Raw genomic sequence first — 19050 nt, 5'->3', positions numbered from 1 at the left:
TATGATTCATAACTTCCAACATGCTTGGAGCTTAGTCTACAAGGGACGTTTGGAGGGGAAATCCGGATCAGGTGAAGAAACCCAGATCAATTAAACCACAGAAGTCTATATTTCCCAACAGTATACATACAGTCTTAGCCAATGGCATGCACACTCAATTAATAGGCTGCATCTGTTTCAGTGGATAGACCCGGAACTGACTCCAGGATCCAACCATGACTAATGTTGCTTCACCAGAAGCAGTCCAGCTTTGAAGACTTTTCTTTGTTGTCCTGCAGTTATTGACTGAGTGAGCATGAGTTACTATTCGGGATTCACCGATCTCAATGGCAGGCCGACTCAAATAGCTGGTAGACGTGACAGAACGGACAGTTTTGTCTAATTTGTGGCTACATTAATAAAGAGGTTTACACTTGAATCATATTTCCTGCTTTTTTAAAGATTTTTTACCAAGTTGTTGGTGTACCATTTATAATGTTATTACTAAGTAACAAATTCAAACTAATATCTCTGGATATATGTTTATTCTTGTTTTAAGTCCAGCCTGATGATGTCCTTCACAGTAAGGGCTGATTTCAGTCTCCTCTACATGGCATATCAAACAGGTACTGGTTACTGGGGCTGGTACTTGAAGCCCAGCTATCAAGACTGACCAACGTGGATGGGTGCATCTAGGGATGGGTATCGTTTGTATTTTTTCTAGGGCTGTGAAACGATTAAAATTTTTAATCGGGTTAATCACAGGTTTTTGTGGATTAATCATGATTAATCACATATTACCGATATTCTCGGTATATTTTGTGAGAACATAGAGATTTATGACAAAAGACGGATATATACATTTATACATTCTTCTATACAATGGTGCTGCAACTCAGCAGTTATTTAGCAGTTTTCTTCCATATGGAACATTAATACATCTTCATCTTAAACAGAATGTTTAACCCTCCTGTTACCTTTCGGGTCAATTTGACCCCATTCAATGTTTAATGTCGGTATTCTTTGGGGTCAATTTGACCCCAGGCTGTTTTTCACTGTGTCAAACATATAAGAAATATCAACTTTTTTATTTATTTAAAGGGCTATTTAGGTAGTCAACAAACAAACATAAAGTACCTCACACTTAAACTTGGGAAGCAATATTAATTCTAATAATTTTCTGGAGGTTTTAATTGCTGGGGTCAAATTGACCCCGAGGGTAAAATATGTTAGTAAATGTAAAGGTAACAGGAGGGTTAAACAGAACATTTTTCTCTTGTTTGTCAACCATTAACTCCACCATGATACAATCTAAAGGCCTCTAGTCTTCCTCTAGCAGCTGCTGAGGCAAACTGACTGTGTGGGTTTTCTTCATGAACTGGGCCGTGATGAAAGGGATGGCGGGGACACCGCTGCAAAGCTGAAACCTCACGGCACGGACAGGTGGAGAGATTGACAAGTGACTTTTTTTTTGCTCGGTCCCGATGCGCGCGCACGGAGCTCCGTGGCGCGCGAGACGGAGATCGATAAGTGTTAACGCAACGCGAAGAGACAGAAATGACATGCTGCTGTGGAGATACGATCAACAACAGACGTTTAGTTTAATAAAAGAACAAAGACGTGCTATAGAGAACATGTCAGGGGGCGGGCCAATCTTTTTAATGTCATGCGATCTACCAACACTACGCCGCGATCGACTGGCAGGTCGCGATCGACGTGTTGAGACCCCTGATCTACAGGAAGTAAAAGTCGTAACAAGGTTTCCGTAGGTGAACCTGCGGAAGGATCATTACCGATGAACAGACCGTCTGCATGAGAGCGGACAGAGTTCAGATTGAAGTGGTGTATTGGAAGCTCATTTTGCAAGTGACTTTTTTTTCGTCCCGACGACCAACAACAGACGGATTGGAAGCTCATTCTGCGCATGCGTTAAATGCGTTAAAAAAACAAAACTAGTTAAACCTGTAATTGAATTAACTGAGTTAACGCGTTATTTTTCACAGCACTAATTTTTTCCGATACCGGTGCTAAACCGGTACTTTAAAAACGATACCGGTGCCTAAACGGTGCCTGAACCGATACTTTAAAAAAAAGAAGCACAATGAGGACATTAAAAACCTCTTAGGCCATATTCCCTGTAAAAGCCATTATCGTTATCATGGCCGTACTGACAAAAAACGGATATCAGACTGTCTCCCTCGTAGCTCGTAACTAGCGCTAGCTACGAGCGAGCTTAAACATGGTTATACTGGCTAATTTATTATTTGTTGGCCTACTTTTATGAATGCAAGACTTGCAATCAACGTTACGGTACTAATCTGAGTTAAGGCTGCTCTTGTCATCATCGGTCTCCACGTGTTCAGGGGGACCGGTGACGGTCTCCCCATCGCGCCCAGCCTGGCGCCGATGTGCTGATGATGCCCCGCTTTCAAAGTTCAATGATAGGGTATCGTAACCTGCTGACAGGGCGGAGTCACCAGAGAAGTTCAAAATAATTGTTTTTTTCAAGTTCAATCGGCTCAGGCACTGAAAGGAAGCACCGAAATGTGCGTTACGTTTCGGTCCGGGTATATAGGAACCGGTGCCACATTGACACCGGTTTTCGGTACCCAACCCTAGGTGCATCCCTACGTACTGCAGAGTGGAGTTTAGAACATGAAAGACAGAACAAAGGACAGACATGCTGCCATATCTGATCCTGAGAACATGGGCAGGCCTGTACAGACTGGAGAGCATGTTGCTTCATAACCACACACTGCGTCTTCGTGGTCCTGTCTGAGTCACGTCATGTGTGAGGCTGGAGTAGAAGCTGAGAGGAGCAGCAGATTGAGATATTCACATCGAGGACGGGGCGGGGGGTGTAACAGAACGGGCTTTGTTCGCTGAACGGGCCACTTCAGCCTGCACACACTCACACTCACACACATGAGCAGTGTGTGAGCATATGTACACTATATATATATATATATATATGTGTGTGTGTGACTGAGTGCATGCTTTAACGCGCATGTGCATACCTCCTCTATGGGTGTCTGCAGTGTCTCTCCATGAGAACGGGGCTTTGCTTCAGGCTTCCACATCTGCCCAAACCAAACAATGTCTCCCAAATAAAGATACGGTCCACCGCCCCCATCGCTCTCTTCCTCTCTCCCCGTCTCCCCGAATCTCTCCGGGGACTGCTTCATTCTTTCTCTCCTCCTGCTCCTCCTCCTCCTCCTCCTCCTCCTCCTCCTCAATTCCCTCAGTCTTGCCATATCTTGACACATTCTTCTCTCTGGGTGTAGTTGTTAGTGGCCAAGCCGACATGCGAGTTGGGAACTCGCTTGGCCGAAAGGGGTTCGTGGTCCCGGCCGGGGCCTGTCGATAACTCTGGTGATGAAATGTAGTTATGCTGCTCTCAAGAGTTTCTAGATTAGTTAGTGTACGTGTTTGAGGGCTTCACGCTCCAGTGAACCCCTACTACCAATGTACAATACTACCAATGTACACGACTACCAATGTACACGACTATCAATGGACACGACTACCAATGTATACTACTACCAATGTACATGACTACCAATGTTTACTTCTACCAATGTATACTACGGCCAATGTACACGACTACCAATGTTTACTACTACCAATGTATACTACTACCAATGTATACTACGACCAATGTACACGACTACCAATGTTTACTACTACCAATGTATACTGCTACCAATGCCCATCACAAAGCTCATGGCGACGCTATGGAAACACAAAACATAAGCTTGATTATGAAACTGTTCCCGGAAAAGAATAACTTGAATACAGACACATATATATATATATATATATATATATAGAAAGAGAGAGAGAGATAAAAACTTTACTTGATCAGCATCCAAAGCTCGAGTAACACGTTGGTCAACCTTTGGGTCTAAAGAGAGCCGACGTAACGTCTGCTGAATATAATATCATATAAGTAACACAGTGTGCTGACTTAGTCATGACAGAGTGAGCGAAACGATGAATAGAAATAGTGTGAGCATACTTTCTTGTCAGTCTGTAAATGTCTTTGCTCGACGTGAACGTATGTCGAGACGACTCATTGTGACTTGAATGGATGAGCTAACAAACGTTAGCTAGTAAGCTAGCGGGGCTCGGTCTGGCTGTTTTTGGTTTCTTAATTTATGTTGTTGTGGGTATTAGTATGCCATGTCCCCATGGGGCAGTAAACAGGTTGGTGAAGGGCCCCGCCTCACTATCAAGTAATAAGTCGACTCAGCTGGTAGTCGCAGTCTGTAGTCACCACCGCGGCTCTCGTATCGGGACAATTACTGGATCGACCAAGAGTGCATTTTCTTTTCTTGTAAATTCAACTTTTCATTCATTATGAAATGAATGGATTATTTCATTTCTTAGAAAATATTCATAGTGTCTCTTTAACTAATTGTTCCAATTCGCAACTAAACCGACTGCATTGTGGGAAACCTGGGCAAAAATAAAGATACAATTTAATATATTTCAATTACATTAAATAGTTTTGAAATATCATAACTGAAAAAACAAAAACAATGCCAAGCTTAGCTGGTAACTTGACAGTTCTATAACAGCTGGAGACTCAACAGGCCTCAGATCTCCACTGTCAGTCATAGAGATGCTGCACAAACAGCAGCATCAGCATGTGTGTGAAGTTCCCAGTGACCAGCAGAGTGCAGATATGACGGTGTTGCCCCACTAAGGGAAGGTGGAGGCAACAATAGGAAACAGACACTTCCTCCTCCGGCCTGTCACACCTCTGCTCCCGGCTCCTCTGACAGGTCGAACTGGAGGAACACAGCATCCACGGTGTCCCTCACGGCTCTTCTTGAGGAGGCCCACGCTCTCCGTCTGCATCTCATCATGAAAAAGAGTGTGTGCTTGTTTGTGGCTGCTTGCAGCTCTGCTGCAGTATATATATATATATATACAGCTGGAGTTTGTTGACAAGACATGCTCCTCGACAGCGTGGAATGTCTACACAGGGAAGGGGACCAGCGTACTGTATTTGTTCAGGAAGGACCGAATGCAATGAAGTGGAGACAGAATTAGGTTTGCACTGACAACCTCTTGCAATTATCTCCAGGGCTTCATTTGAAAAGCTGGGTGTTATTAAAGTATCCAATAAGGGAGCACCCTCCATTATCACGTACAACTGAAGGCAGTTCAGATGTACGTGATAATGTGATAACAGAAAGATGTCATGTTAACATCATACCGCTTCATATTTTTGTCTTTGATGATGTGTTATTTATTAGAACTACCACTCAAACAGGTTAGAAATTGCCTGTTCAAATGAAACATTCTTACTTCATAAGCACCAGACCACCTGAGAAGTAACGTGTGAACGGAACCTTTTGGATTCAATATGTTCCATAAATTAAAAGCGCTTCACGACTTTGTATTTAAACAAATGACATTTAAGTTACAATTTGTTCATATTTGAGAAAGGGACAAAACAAGCAATCCTCACGCCCAGCACTCCAGAGCGGCTAGTGCCATGTGGTGTAGTCTGAGTCCATACACATCATGTCACAATGAAGTTCATATAGAAGATAGTCAGCTATCCTCCAGCTAGAACACACCTACACTGTATAAATAGCATGTTTATACATGGACCCTGGTGCTGTATTCTAGAGACACTTCCACATCCTCGTGGATGTTCCGGAACCTCTCTGGACAGCTGCTCTGACAGACCTTGACCCCCCCGCAGACCCTCCTCTTCTCAGATCCAGATGTTTCCACGGGGCACACCAGAGGTCAAGTTCAGTGGACACAGATAGGAAGATACAGTACAAACTACACCGAGCATGTGCACACACACACACACACACACATACACAGACACACACACAGACTCGGTCACAAGTCAGCAGGTGCTGAGTCACTCAGACATGTTTGAGGACGACTAATCGTCAGTAATCCAGCATGGTGAAACTCTGGTGATCCCTCTGGACCACTGGCTGGTCCTCCTCCACACAGCCAGTGGGTGGCTGACCACAATTTCACAAAGCATGTGACCTTAGACAGCGACGGTTCATCCGATGACTCGAAAGACATCTGTAGCGCTGCTAACCTGCTGAACAATGACTCAGTATTCACATGTTGCTCCCCATCTTCACGGCTGAGAGTGAACTTAATGAGGTTGATCTGTGTTGCAGTGAGCCACAGTTGGGATTGATTCTATTATTCCATGGGTACAAAAATAACATAACCGCTACTCACAAGTTGTGTTTATGTTTGGACTCATTTGACTCGTTTCTGGATCCAGTTATTGTCTTTCTGGTCCATGTTCCCGTCACTGACCTTTCAGTCACACCGTTTATTCTCAGGGAGCTTCTCTCATCGGTCCCCTGTTGTAAACTAAATTACTTAAATCATACCACAATTTCCACCATGAAGTTAGAGAATGCCCTGGGTTTGAACTTCTTTTAACGTCTGTAAAGGGGAGGGAAGCTCAGAACTCTCCCTGTGAGGCTCTTCACGTCACTGTTATTCTCCTTTCTGGAGGGAATTGAACTCGTGGTTCTGGGTTTCCAGGCAGCCAGCCAGTGTCACTGAAATAGAGAAACCATGAGGTATTTAGTTCTCCGAGATAAGAGATGCTGCCTGTGTTTGGGTGTGGTGAATGTAATCTGAGAGAGATATAATACCATCATAAACATTTGACATATTGTTCAGTTCCTCTTCGGAATCCACACCATGAAGTTTAGACACAAAATGAGAGTTAATCAGTCACTGAACAACTCCTTCTCAGTCTTTGAGTGGGTTTATATCTTTCATATAGCAGTTATTGCTAACGACCACGAATAACACTGCTGCTCTAAATGGTTAAAGTGGATCTATAGGTCACTGTGGGTCAGAGTGCCTACATTCTGCGGTCTATCTGTTTCTATCGATCACAACCTTGTGAAGTGGGGACCGTGTGTTGGTAAATGAAACACCTGGCGATAACAACATCTCACATCATCAGCTGCTTCCAGAATTACAACTTCAACATTTCCAAGTGCAATAAAGCTCTATTCCTTGTTTCGTGTTCCGTATTGAACAAAGTAATGATGAGTCACTAAAGTTCCTCTTGACATCTTCAGATGGTGTCAATGTGTCTGTTCTGGATAACAAAAAGCATCATTCATATCAACAGTATCCACCACATCATGGTGGTTATGGTGAAAATGCTAAAAACATTTTTACTGAAGAAAAGGTTGAGGCAAACAGATAAAAACACATTCATCATATTTCATATCTGATGGTGACACAATCTGTTGGTTAAAACAGATTTATCTGACCTGCATGCGGCGGTCATGACTAATGCAGGTGCATCCTCACGTTCAGCAGCAGCCATTGTTGTGGCGTCTCCTCGTCACCGACCAGTCCCTCGGTTCTTCTGAATGTGGAGCCAAGGGCAGTCTGGGGTTTAAATGGTGAAGCATCTGGAATGCTGCATTATTTAATGTTGTGTATGGCTCTGAGCTCCGTCGTGCTCCCCACTACCGAGCTGCTCCCATTCTCTCACTCACAGGACTGTCAGGTGTGTCGGCCTGAGTGACCCCACGCTGCTCAGAAACTTACTCTGGAGATTAAGAGCTACTTTGAGTTGTTTTAAGGACTGGAAAAGAACCACATTCAATTCAATTTCGTTTATTTGTATAGCCCAATATCACAAATAAAAAAATGGCCTCAAATGGCTTAACAATCTGTACACATAGACATCCCTGACCTTTGACCTCACATCGGATCAGGAACAACTCCCAGGAAAATAGAAAAAACCTTTTCAGTGAAAAAAAGAGAAGAACCCTTCAGGAGAGCAACAGAGAAGGATCCCTCTCCAGGATGGACAGAAGAATATATGTCATGTGACCAGATGAACAATAGATGTCATGTGTACAGAAGGACAGATTTGAGTTAAAACACATTCAACTAAAATGGGCACTCGGTAGAGCGCATACCTTCGCATATCACAAGATTGGGCATTGAATTATGAACATTTTGGCATTAGTTGCATGCCAATTGGATAAAAATTGACCGTGCTATGGTAAAAAGAAGATGTCCTTTCCATGACCTTGACCTTTGACCCAATTGATCCCAAAATCTAATCAAATGGTCCCCGGATAATAACCAATCATCCCACAAAATTTCATGCGATTCAAGAAGATTTTGACCTTTTCATGACCTTGACCTTGATCTTTGACCCGATCGATCCCAAAATCGAATCAAATGGTCCCCGGATAATAACCAATCATCCCACCAAATTTCATGCGATTCGGTTTAAAACTTTTTTTGTTATGCGAGGAACACGCATACAAATACATTAATTAATTAATTAATAAATAAATACACGGCGATCAAAACATAACCTAACGCATTTTCAATGGTAAGGTAATAGGCATGGACCACGATCCAGACCTCCATGATCCATCAGGCAGATGGAGGGAGGAGAGGAGGAGTGGGCGGAGCATCAGGAGGGCCATGGCATAGTTGGTAGTAGGCATAGACCACGATCCAGACCTCCATATTGAGACCTGGCATGAAGTTAGACCAGGAGTCCTCTGTTATATTGAGACCTGGACTAAAGTTAGACCAGGAGTCCTCTGTTATATTGAGACCTGGACTAAAGTTAGACCAGGAGTCCTCTGTTATATTGAGACATGGACTAAAGTCGGACCAGGAGTCCTCTGTTATATTGAGACATGGACTAAAGTTGGACCAGGAGTCCTCTGTTATATTGAGACCTGGACTAAAGTTGCCCCAGGAGTCCTCTGTTATTTTGAGACATTGACTAAAGTTGGACCAGGAGTCCTCTGTTATATTGAGACCTGGACTAAAGTTAGACCAGGAGTCCTCTGTTATATTGAGACGTGGTATTGAATCAAATGCAGAAGGAATCTCTTCTTTAAATGTAGCTACATGTCAGTTAGACATCTGGTGTAGAAACTTTTGACTAACGGTGTACACTCCGGTAATATAAACTCAAAATTGATGAGGTTGTGGTCTGACAGAAGATGATTCTGTGGGAAGACCTTCAAATGTCTCCATGTCCATGTGTTTGTTATATCATTTCTGTGCTCCTGATTACAACTGTCTCTCTCTATCTCTCTATCTATCTTTCTCTCTAGCTATCTATCTATCTCTCTATCTATATCACGCATCCCCAAACTCACTGAATGTGAGCGATGTTCTTAGAGACTCAGATAACATGAGGCATGATAATGGATTATGTGTCTTCCATTAAAACCAATGCAAAGCTTGTCAAACCCCTGGAGGCAGTAAGATCTGTAACAAACTGCGTCAGAGAGAGAAGCACGTTTCGGAAATATTTACTTCTTTTAAAAATAAGAGGTCTTATATCTGAGATCAGGAGCATTTCGCTTGCCTCTTAATGGCTCTTCTCCTGGGGGAACCGCTCCTGTGACGACGCTATCAGCTGAAAGGTTCAACAAAGGCAAAACTATCAGCACACCTCCATTCAGAAACCCTCACACATGCAGGTCAGAGTGTAATCCAGGCCGGATGCTCACTACTTCACAAATGAGGAAGTTCATTTTGCACTTTCCACACAAAATGGATCTGCAATCCGCTCATGGAGACATGGCTATTGTTTTCACCCCGCTAAACTTTGAAACAGTGAAAATAAATGTGTAATAACCCATGTTGTGCAACAACTGAGGGCGCTGGCCTCTGCACACACATACATGTACTGTTAGCACTTCCAAATGACCGTGCTAACGAACTGAGGCAAAAACTCATGGATTTAAACATGTTCACAAACTGATGTTTGCATCTGTGTGGCCTATTGCACATGTTCTAGGCTCTGGGAAGGTTTTTACAATAATAATGTATATTACAAAGTATTAATTGGCCTTGTTTGTAGTAGAGATGCAGCGATTTGATATCACATATGGATTTTGTGCCCCCAAAAAAAGCATTTCCCCTTAGACTACCATTAGGGAAATATATATATAAATAACTATATATATATATATATTTTAAACCTGCTGATCATTCTTTATGAGGTGAATCAACGTTCCAATACGAACACTTGGATGAATCATTAGTTCCTAAAACCTTCATAAATGATCTCAGTCGGCCTGACAGGAAGTCACACCAGCAGCACTGGTTCCTCTTAGGAACTGAAATTAGAACGACACGCTTATCTAAACACAATCTAAAGTGTGCCTGCATAAGCGAGCTCAAAATGTGCACTGCAAATAGAAACCAATGCAATACATTAAGGGAGTACGATGTACCAATCAAAGCCAGAGTGTATCTTCGTGCTGATGTATGTTCTATGTGCATGAGGCCAAAAGGTCAACAAAGTCATCAGAATCAGCTTCATTGGCATGTGGCTCCGGTTACACGTAAGCTCTCATCGTACATACAGTACGTGTAATTTACAAATAACAGGATGAATATAAAAATATATTAAAAACAGCTGTTAACTTCTATGTGTAAAAACTAAGGCGTGTGCAGTACAGTTTCTAACTTTTAAAGCGGCAGCTGCAGCCAACATAGAGATCTATGGGGGAATTGCTTTCTATGGCACAGGAGCTGCTTCTCGTGTTGGGAACATGTCATATTTCATTCTATACCTCATTCTTCTGTGTTGGGCTGCTGAGCTCACGTAGATGGAAAATAGACAGAAGTTACTTTTGTATTATCGAGGAAACAGCTGCTCACACTAACTTACACTGTGATATCATCTCGAACCAGCGCAGGGCATGTGCTCGTTAAGAACTGTTTTGAGTTTTTAGTGTTACCTGTAACCCCGAAAAATAATATGTAGTATGAAATGCTGTATGAAACGTTTGCGGCTCACGTCAGAGCAGACGAACACAGTGGACTCCATTCCTTACACTTGTACTACGTGTGTCTTGGGGTTGGAAAAGCTTCTGGCAGAACCTCCAAGCCGAGGTGTGGTCGTAAAGCTGCGATTGGACAATCAGAGACGGTCATTTTTGTCCACATTGCCTCTTCTATTCTGTTACATGCATATCCTCCAGAGCCTCTTAGAGGCTCCAGTGACTAACCAAACTGTAGCTGCGTTCCCTGGCCTCCATCCCCACAATGTGTTCGTGGCCTCGGCCTGTTGTGTTCCTGCTAATCAGAAGCAGATGTGTTCCGTTTGTGTTCTTCAGCTGTGTGTTGTGAGCACAGCGCTGACTCTGGAGCTCCGGTTGTTGTTCTTCGTGTGGCAGCAGTGATGATGTCATTGGTTGCTGGTTGTGAAATAGTTGAGGAAATGAGAACCTCATTGAACCCCAGCTGAGCTCTGCACATTTTTCCTACATCTCGTGTGCGGCCCCATCGTCCGTGGTTTCCTTTGATCTTCTTTTATCCGTTCATCTCCAGCAATGATTTCAAGGACAGAGCCTTGAGAAATTAATCTTCAATCCCAACATGTTGTTTGCGTTCACCTCCACTGTGCCGATGAGCCTTTTCATGGTTACTGACACAAACTCCCTTTGTCTGTTTGGACAGAGGACCTCCTCTTTAAGTCAGCTCCCCGTCGAGGACCTCAAAGACCTGCCTGCTCACTGGAGATGCTACATGTCTCCACAAGGGCGGCGATACTACGTCAACACCACGAGCAACGGTAAGAGCCAATGGAATGCTGCAGTTCAGGACAGTCTTCTCCCTAAAACAACCATCTCAAGTGTTTACATGCTGCTCATGTAAGGGTTAAGTTAAGGTTGTAATGAACACGTGTTCACTGTATGTGACGCAAAAGAGGCAGAACATCCACGTTTCAGCTCTGTAACTTCATTACTTTGAACATTAACTCAAATACAGATGTTATAAGTCCAAGTAAATATGTTCATCATTTATTTTTGACTAATTGTACTTCTAAATAATGATATCCATATTTAAATTCTTACGAATAAAAATGTGTATTATTAATATATATATATATATTAATAATATACATTTGTATTAGTAAGAATACAAATAAAAATGTGTATTATTAACATATATATATATTTATTTATTAATAATACATATTTAAATTTTTTATTACATTAAAATATGTTTTTATTAAGATATCAAGAAAGTTATTCTGGCTCTTCATAACCCAATCCAGATTGGACATGTCAAAGGTTTCTGTCTTTGCATCAGATATTACAGATATGACTCAGTGGTGTGCGTGGTGTCCGTTGGGCATCGTTGTCTCTCCTTCACTGAGAACAGGTTTCTGTGAGGTGACTCACGACATTCAGTTTCCTCTTTTAATCACTTTACGGTAAACCATCTCCTGCCTTGCTCCCCTGTTACACTGTGGGTTGAAAATAAGGTGATATCATTCGTGAAGAATGTTCTGAGCTCATTATAAGAATGAGATGTGAGCCATCTCATCAGGAACGGAGGAAACATACCAGGGTGGTACCAGTGAGAGACGGAGGGCAGAATAACTGACACTGCTGATGGGGCCTTGTTTCTGTACACACAATCAGTGCTCAGTGTGTCCCTGAACACACACACACACACACTCACACACACACACACACTCACACCCGCACACACACAGTGGCATAGAGGCAGCTTAATACCCTCCTCTGTTCCACAGACCCAGCAGCTTGTACTCTCCCTGACCACTGGACTCATAACTTGTCGTGCCTTTGACTCCTGAGTGTAATAACGCTAATAAAGTGCAGGGTTCTCAGTAGCTGTGGCCCAGATGATTGTGGGCGACTGTGGTCCAGCGGTGAGCAGAGGATCTGTGGTTTGATCCCCGGCTTCACCATCATGTCAATGTGTCCTTGGGCGAGACACTTCGCCCTAAATCGACAGACCAGGGTTGTGGCGTGGCTCGAGTGTGACCAGCTCCACATCAGTGGTGTTCACACCATGTACAACTCTGCCTGTGCTTGCGGTGGTCACACTGTGGCCATGAGAGGGGATCTAGAATGAGCCAAGTCTCCGCCCAGCACCAGACCAGGGGTATCGCTCCTCCTCCTCCTCCTCCTCCTCCTCCTAGATCAAATGTGAGGCTAATTGTGCTCAAACAAACCAGACTCTTTGAGCTCCTTTGACCACCTTGAATGTCTTGATACTCAAAGCGTCTGGCTCCTCCCCCTTAGTCTCTATGTCGCTCTCCAAAATAAAACAAAAATAAAATTCAAAATCACAAATAAAACTGAACTGAACATTGGGCCTCATTCTCGAACATGTTCTGAAGTGTCTTCTGAAATGTTTTCTTACGGACTTCAGAAGACAAACGTCTGATTTCATTCAATTAGGCAAAATAAGAAGCCTCAACTTGTAAGTCCAGTCTTTTCCTCAACGCCTCAATAGGTAGAGCTTGCCTGTGACCAAGGCAGAGGTCAGAGTTCAGAGGTCATGGCTTGGGCTTAAGGTTGGTGACCACTGCTCTGTGTTCTTCCGGTGGTGATTCAACAGATGTGTTTTAGAACATTAGTCAGAAATGACAAGAGAAGCATGCAGAACAAAGGAGTCCTGAGAGGGAACATTATACATTATACAAACACACATCTTCATCTGGGCTCATAAAGATGGTTTCTGGAGTCGTGGAACGCGTCTCTGAGGGAACACTAAACCTCCGGGGCTTATGTTCTGTGTTTTTGCTGCAACGTGACTAAATGACACTAAATGAACAGACAGCAGTCTGTCCGTCAGCGCCCAGCAACGGCTGCAAACAAACACGTCTGGTAGCAGTTTTGCTCAAACTACTGATATTTATAGCGTGTCCGCTGTTTCTGCTGAAGCCTTTGTTGTTGTAAAGTTCAGCAAGATTAGAAACGGCCTGTGTGTTTATGTCTCTGCATCGCTATGGTAACAGAAGACGTGGGTGAGGGCTGCAGGTCCTTCCGGTGTTGCTGGGTGATGTGGTGCAGGGTGCTGTGGTCCATGGTGCTGTGGTGCAGGGTGCTCTGGTGCAGGGTGATGTGGTCCAGGGTGCTGTGGTGCAGGGTGATGTGGTCCAGGGTGCTGTGGTGCAGGGTGATGTGGTCCAGGGTGATGTAGTACAGGGTGCTGTGGTCCAGGGTGCTGTGGTCCAGGGTGCTGTGGTCCAGGGTGCTGTGGTCCAGGGTGATGTGGTGCAGGGTGCTGTAGTAAAGACCAGCACACATGCAGCACACAGACCATCCTTTTAGTGTCAAGGTTTTGCTCGTCTGTCCAGTTGAAGAGTCCAAGAGGGAGTCAGTGGGTCGGATCAATACTTTGTGTCAAAGAAATGAGATAAGTTTGGAGGGTGGTCCTTGTTCCCGAACTAAGGAACTGTGAACCTTTATTTGATGACATTGACTCCGTTAACAAGCGCCACATAATAAGTTTGTTTCCCCTTATGCTAAAAAAGACAATATTCCTACTCTGCTGTGTACATGGCTAACGAGAATGAATATTACAGTGTTCCTGTTTACGTGCATCCTCATCACCGAGACAAGATCTGTATAAAAACCTTTTGAGAGGCATATTTTGAAACCTGAGTAATAACGGCACATGTCTTATAATTAGGGCCTAATTCAGAATATCCAAACGGAATAGGATTTCATGGGCCATATCAAATTCGGATTATTGTCATATTCTGAATAATAGTGGAAAATGGGTGTGCAGCATACAACAGAGTCATTAAGTCTCAATGCCACTGTTGGCTGAGCTGTCATTCAAATGTGTGCAGCAGTCTGCCATCAGAGGCTCATACATGTAGATGCTGCTGTAGCTTCTGCTGTGAAGCTACAGCTACACGCTTTCCTTTTTGGGATTTGACTGAGCTGTTTTGACTGATCATTATCAGAGACAGGAGGTAGCTAGCGCATCAACGCCTAGTGTCATATGGTCATGAATAAAATATAGCTGTGTCAAAGCTATAACTAGGCCACTCTTGCATCACTTGCGGCGTGGCCGCGGGCACTGAGCTGATGTCAGGGTTTGTGTTTTCCGACCTGCTGTTGACTGTTTTCATTCATACATTATACTTGTACACACACACATCTGCTACAATGCAGCTGCTGTCTGAAGCGCCGCGACACTCTGCTGACTGAACCACAGATGCATGCGGAATGAAATGTGACTGACTTTGGTGAATGAGAGAAGCATCAGCTGATGCTTTTTATGTCCCATAAAAAAGCTGAAATAATATCAAGAATTCACATGATTCAGATCCATATCAGGCCTGAGCAGAGCGGATGAGCTCTTCCACAAAGGCTACAGGGCTAATTGAGCTGAGTAATTGGCAACTTACTCGACTTCCGCTGGTCTTTGAGGAGAACCCCTCCTGCTGCTGCTGCTGCATATGTATCAGTGTATCTGGAGCTGTGGCTCTGCCAGGTGCCAAGTCTCACCTTTATGAAGCCTGTTCTTTCTTGTGTTGAATGTAGTATAAATATTCTTACATGGGAGTCACTGCTATCGCTTTGGCAATGCACACTGGCATAATAACAGACCATTTCCCTGAGATAAGTAGATTATGCTGTATTTGTTGCATTAATATCCCATATTTCTCACAGTATTGATTTGTTTATGACAAGCTAACGGAGAGAAATGGAGGCATTTAGGGCCAGAGAGAAAAGGCTGCGTACATAAGACGTGAAGGCCCAGCCTGCTGCCAGTTAACCCCTCTATGCGTGTCACTTGAGCTGATGGGTGTGGCTCAGTGTTCTCCTCCGCCAAGCAGCGCCAAATAGAGCAGAGACGCTCAAAAGGACCAGATGAAATCGGAGCCCTTACATGTCCGTGCCTCTTCTCTCTTTGCAGTAGATTGCTCGATATGCTCGGTGCTGTGGTGAGTGAACACAGGGGAGTGTAAATCAAAGTGCGCCATGCTTTCTGTGTCCCCGTTCTGCAGCATCTTTACAAGCAGAAGTCAAATGGGGTCAGGCAACATGAAGCATCTCTGCCTCTCTTTGGTGAAAAGCTTGTCCCTGTTGGCTTTAGTTGGTCTGACTCTAAACACAGATAATACTTAAGTACGTTTTCGCAGCACGGAATTGTTGTTGCTGCTCATGATGTGATAAAAGTATTATTTAGACAAATTTCCCCTTGGGGATTAATAAAGTATTTATCTATCTATCTATCTATCTTATTACATCTTCACAAAATACAAATCTGAGCACATCTGACAACCACCATAGTTGACTGTGTTGGGCCGAGACACCTGTACATATCCCAGAATACATTTTTAGGAAGGTTTTTTAGGTACAGTAATTTTTTTTAAATTCTAATCCTGGCTCCATCTGTTATAATTCAATATTACTAAATGCTCAATATGTGTCATAAATATAGAAATTATCTTCTTTTCTTGTAAAATGTCAACATATGTTTGATGACTCATCTTGAAGCACTAAGTTGTTGTTGAATATTTGGGATATCTTTCAATGTTATGCAATGGGAGTGCATACATTTCTGTTTTTCTGTCACTTGTTTTCTTGAGATATTATTTATTCATTTTAGGAATTAAAAAAGAAATAGCATTACTTAATACCTAGCTGTGTGTATGTAGCCTACTAATTTGTTAATCTGTAAAGTCAGAGTAACCCTGACAGTGTCCGATGTGCTCATCACCTATAAGCTCCTTTCCAGCACCAGTCCTTAGATGGGCATTGATAGTTTAATAAAAATCACATTTAAAGTTTCAAATCCTAAAATCTGTGCAAATAACAATGATAAACAGAACCAGCCATCTATGACGACACACAAACACAACTTCAAACCGATAAGTGAAACAAACAAAACATTTAGAGCAACAAATAGCACACAGCGTTCATGATTTAACGAGAACATGACTGTTGTAGAAATGTTGAATGTTAGCTAGTTGAGGAATTAGGTAACCAGAGGTCGATAACAAGGCCCATACTGTATGTCCCCCTGGTTTCAGATCTGTCTCTGAATTGTTCTTCTATTGTCCTCATTGGCGCCTTCATCGGCAAATAAACCAATCAGAGCCTTTCCGCTGGATTAAGAATATTCTTCCTACCAAGCCAGCTAACTAACAAGCCAGCTAGCTAACAAGCTAGCTAGCTAACAAGCGACACTCGAAAGCTAGACACATGTTATTGTGAGTTGACCCGTAGACGTAGACGTAGACACTCTTACACGGAGGGTTTTCCGATCGTAGAGGCAGACGTTAGGTAAACTGACAGAACGCAGCGTGTGTGGACTCTCAGCTGATTGGTTTCTTAATGTCAGGATACTCATCACACAAACTGTACGACTACGAGGCCTTCGCCTTTTCTTCTAGTTTCACCGCTGACTAAAAAACCCACAGATAGAATCAATTCTTCTTCTTATTGTTGCTCAACGGGAACAAATACTCGTAACATAATGACAAAAAGAATGTGAGAATATCTCCTGCTCTCCTAACGTCATGTCCCCCTCTGTCCTTTACACTCCGTCAGAGACCACATGGGAGAGGCCGTCCAGTGCACCCGGGACCCCCAGGACCTCCCTCCGACACAAGACCTCCCTGCCCACAGGTTTTACATCTCTCTTCATCCCAACTCTCGGCCCCTTCACCTTCCTCAAGTGTCAGAGCCCCGGGGCTGGGATTTACCCTCAAATTCCACAGTGGCACAAAGCAAACACTCATGCACACCAAACACACACTTCCTGTGACTAATTTTATCTGGAACCTCAAATACAGCACTAAGGCCTGTCTGTCTTTCCTTTGGCCCCGGTTCTAAAGGCAGATAAAAAGAGAGACAGTCAGGTTTGTGTGACGTGTCCCACCAGAGGAAGTGCTCAGAGGCTGGGAGCCCCCTTGGGCCCCCCTTGGGCCCCCATTGAGCCCTCATTGAGCCCTCATTGAGCCCCCATTTAGCCCTCATTTCCCTCATTTCAATTCACCTGTCTCATACTCATACACACTGAGATCATTTGAAATATAACTTCTAACCATTTATTATGTAGAGATTAGTTGTCACTAACACGTCTCGTAACTGCTGTGTAACTGAACCAACTAGCAACGGTAGCTTGCTAACATGTGACCCATCTGTTAGTGTGAAGAGTGAAAGAGGAAACATGACACTCTGTCACAATGCTGTTTAATAACCATGCCACATTGGATGATTCACACTTCACCTCATAGGCTGCATAAATAATACAATATGCCTCAAATTACACAACCTTAAGCTAACTATCTAAATAATGTACAGTTGGATAGCTTAGCATAATTAGACATTTCCTGCTAACTATAACGTATGGCATTTACAATGAAAATATCCTTATTCAAAGTTAATTTATGAAGCAGCTTGTGATGCTACTGCAACTTCCTGTATACATCCACGGTAAAGTCTTTAGTAGCTAAGACATGAATGAGTTCAGTTTAAAACTAGCAATCAGTTAACTGAGGAAGGACTTGACAAACACACTTAGTTAGCTGTGTGTATAGCTAGCCTAAACCAATCCAGAGCTCTGTTTTTGACTGTCTGTGCTTGCCATATTAAAGACATTTATCTCGCTACAAAAACTAAATGACAGCTCAGCACTGGCTGGGTCTTACTCATAAAAATAAGTGAATTCTCCTTGGATCAGCACAAGTTTACAGCCCATCTGCAGACACCAAAGAACTAATGAAATCTCTCTCTCTCTCTCTCTCTCTGTGTCCTGATCTCTCTCTCCTTCTCTTATTTCCCTCCAGTGAATGGATTTCACTCCGGTCCCTTGCATCATGTGGAACATTCACACAGCAGTCTGGTTAGGAAGAGCAGCACAGAGCCACAGGTAAAGCTGTCCCACTGTTGTTTCTATTCCTTTGCAGCATGTTGCACACCAGCCGCAGTCCAACGCATAGTCAGCATAAACGCTGGCCATGTCAGCGGCATACTACTTCCTGTTTTACACAGCGGTATTTCTCACATCATTTGCATATGAACAAACTGAGATAACCCCTGACGATGCCAACACAGTAACAGCAGAAGAGAGAGAGAACTGAGAAGAGCATGTCTGCAAACGTTTAATTAGACTAATTTAGTGAGAATCCTGAGTGACAGTCAGCGGTCAATCAAAACCAATGAGGTGGTGTAGCTGTACCACTGATACCCTTTCACCCACATTCACGTTTTAAAGCAGCAGTATTCCGTTTTTGGGCTACTTTTGATCAGCAAGCTGGAG

General features: G+C 43.3%; 1 protein-coding gene across 2 annotated transcripts in view; it reads left to right on the top strand.

Moving 5' to 3' along the window:
• The window catches only part of LOC130203331 (growth arrest-specific protein 7-like), a 68159-nt gene that overhangs the window by 15725 nt on the left and 33384 nt on the right, over positions 1-19050 (top strand). For both annotated transcript variants that reach the window (XM_056429407.1, XM_056429406.1), the window contains exons 2-4: positions 11464-11578; positions 17337-17414; positions 18578-18660. In XM_056429407.1, the coding sequence (XP_056285382.1) occupies positions 11464-11578; positions 17337-17414; positions 18578-18660 (276 nt within the window). The remainder of the gene's footprint in view (positions 1-11463; positions 11579-17336; positions 17415-18577; positions 18661-19050) is intronic.

Source organism: Pseudoliparis swirei, chromosome 13, assembly GCF_029220125.1.
Source record: "Pseudoliparis swirei isolate HS2019 ecotype Mariana Trench chromosome 13, NWPU_hadal_v1, whole genome shotgun sequence".
NCBI classification, from domain to species: Eukaryota; Metazoa; Chordata; class Actinopteri; order Perciformes; family Liparidae; genus Pseudoliparis; species Pseudoliparis swirei.
The sequence above is the reverse complement of the archived record's forward strand: the minus strand, read 5'-3'. Positions and strand labels throughout refer to the sequence as shown.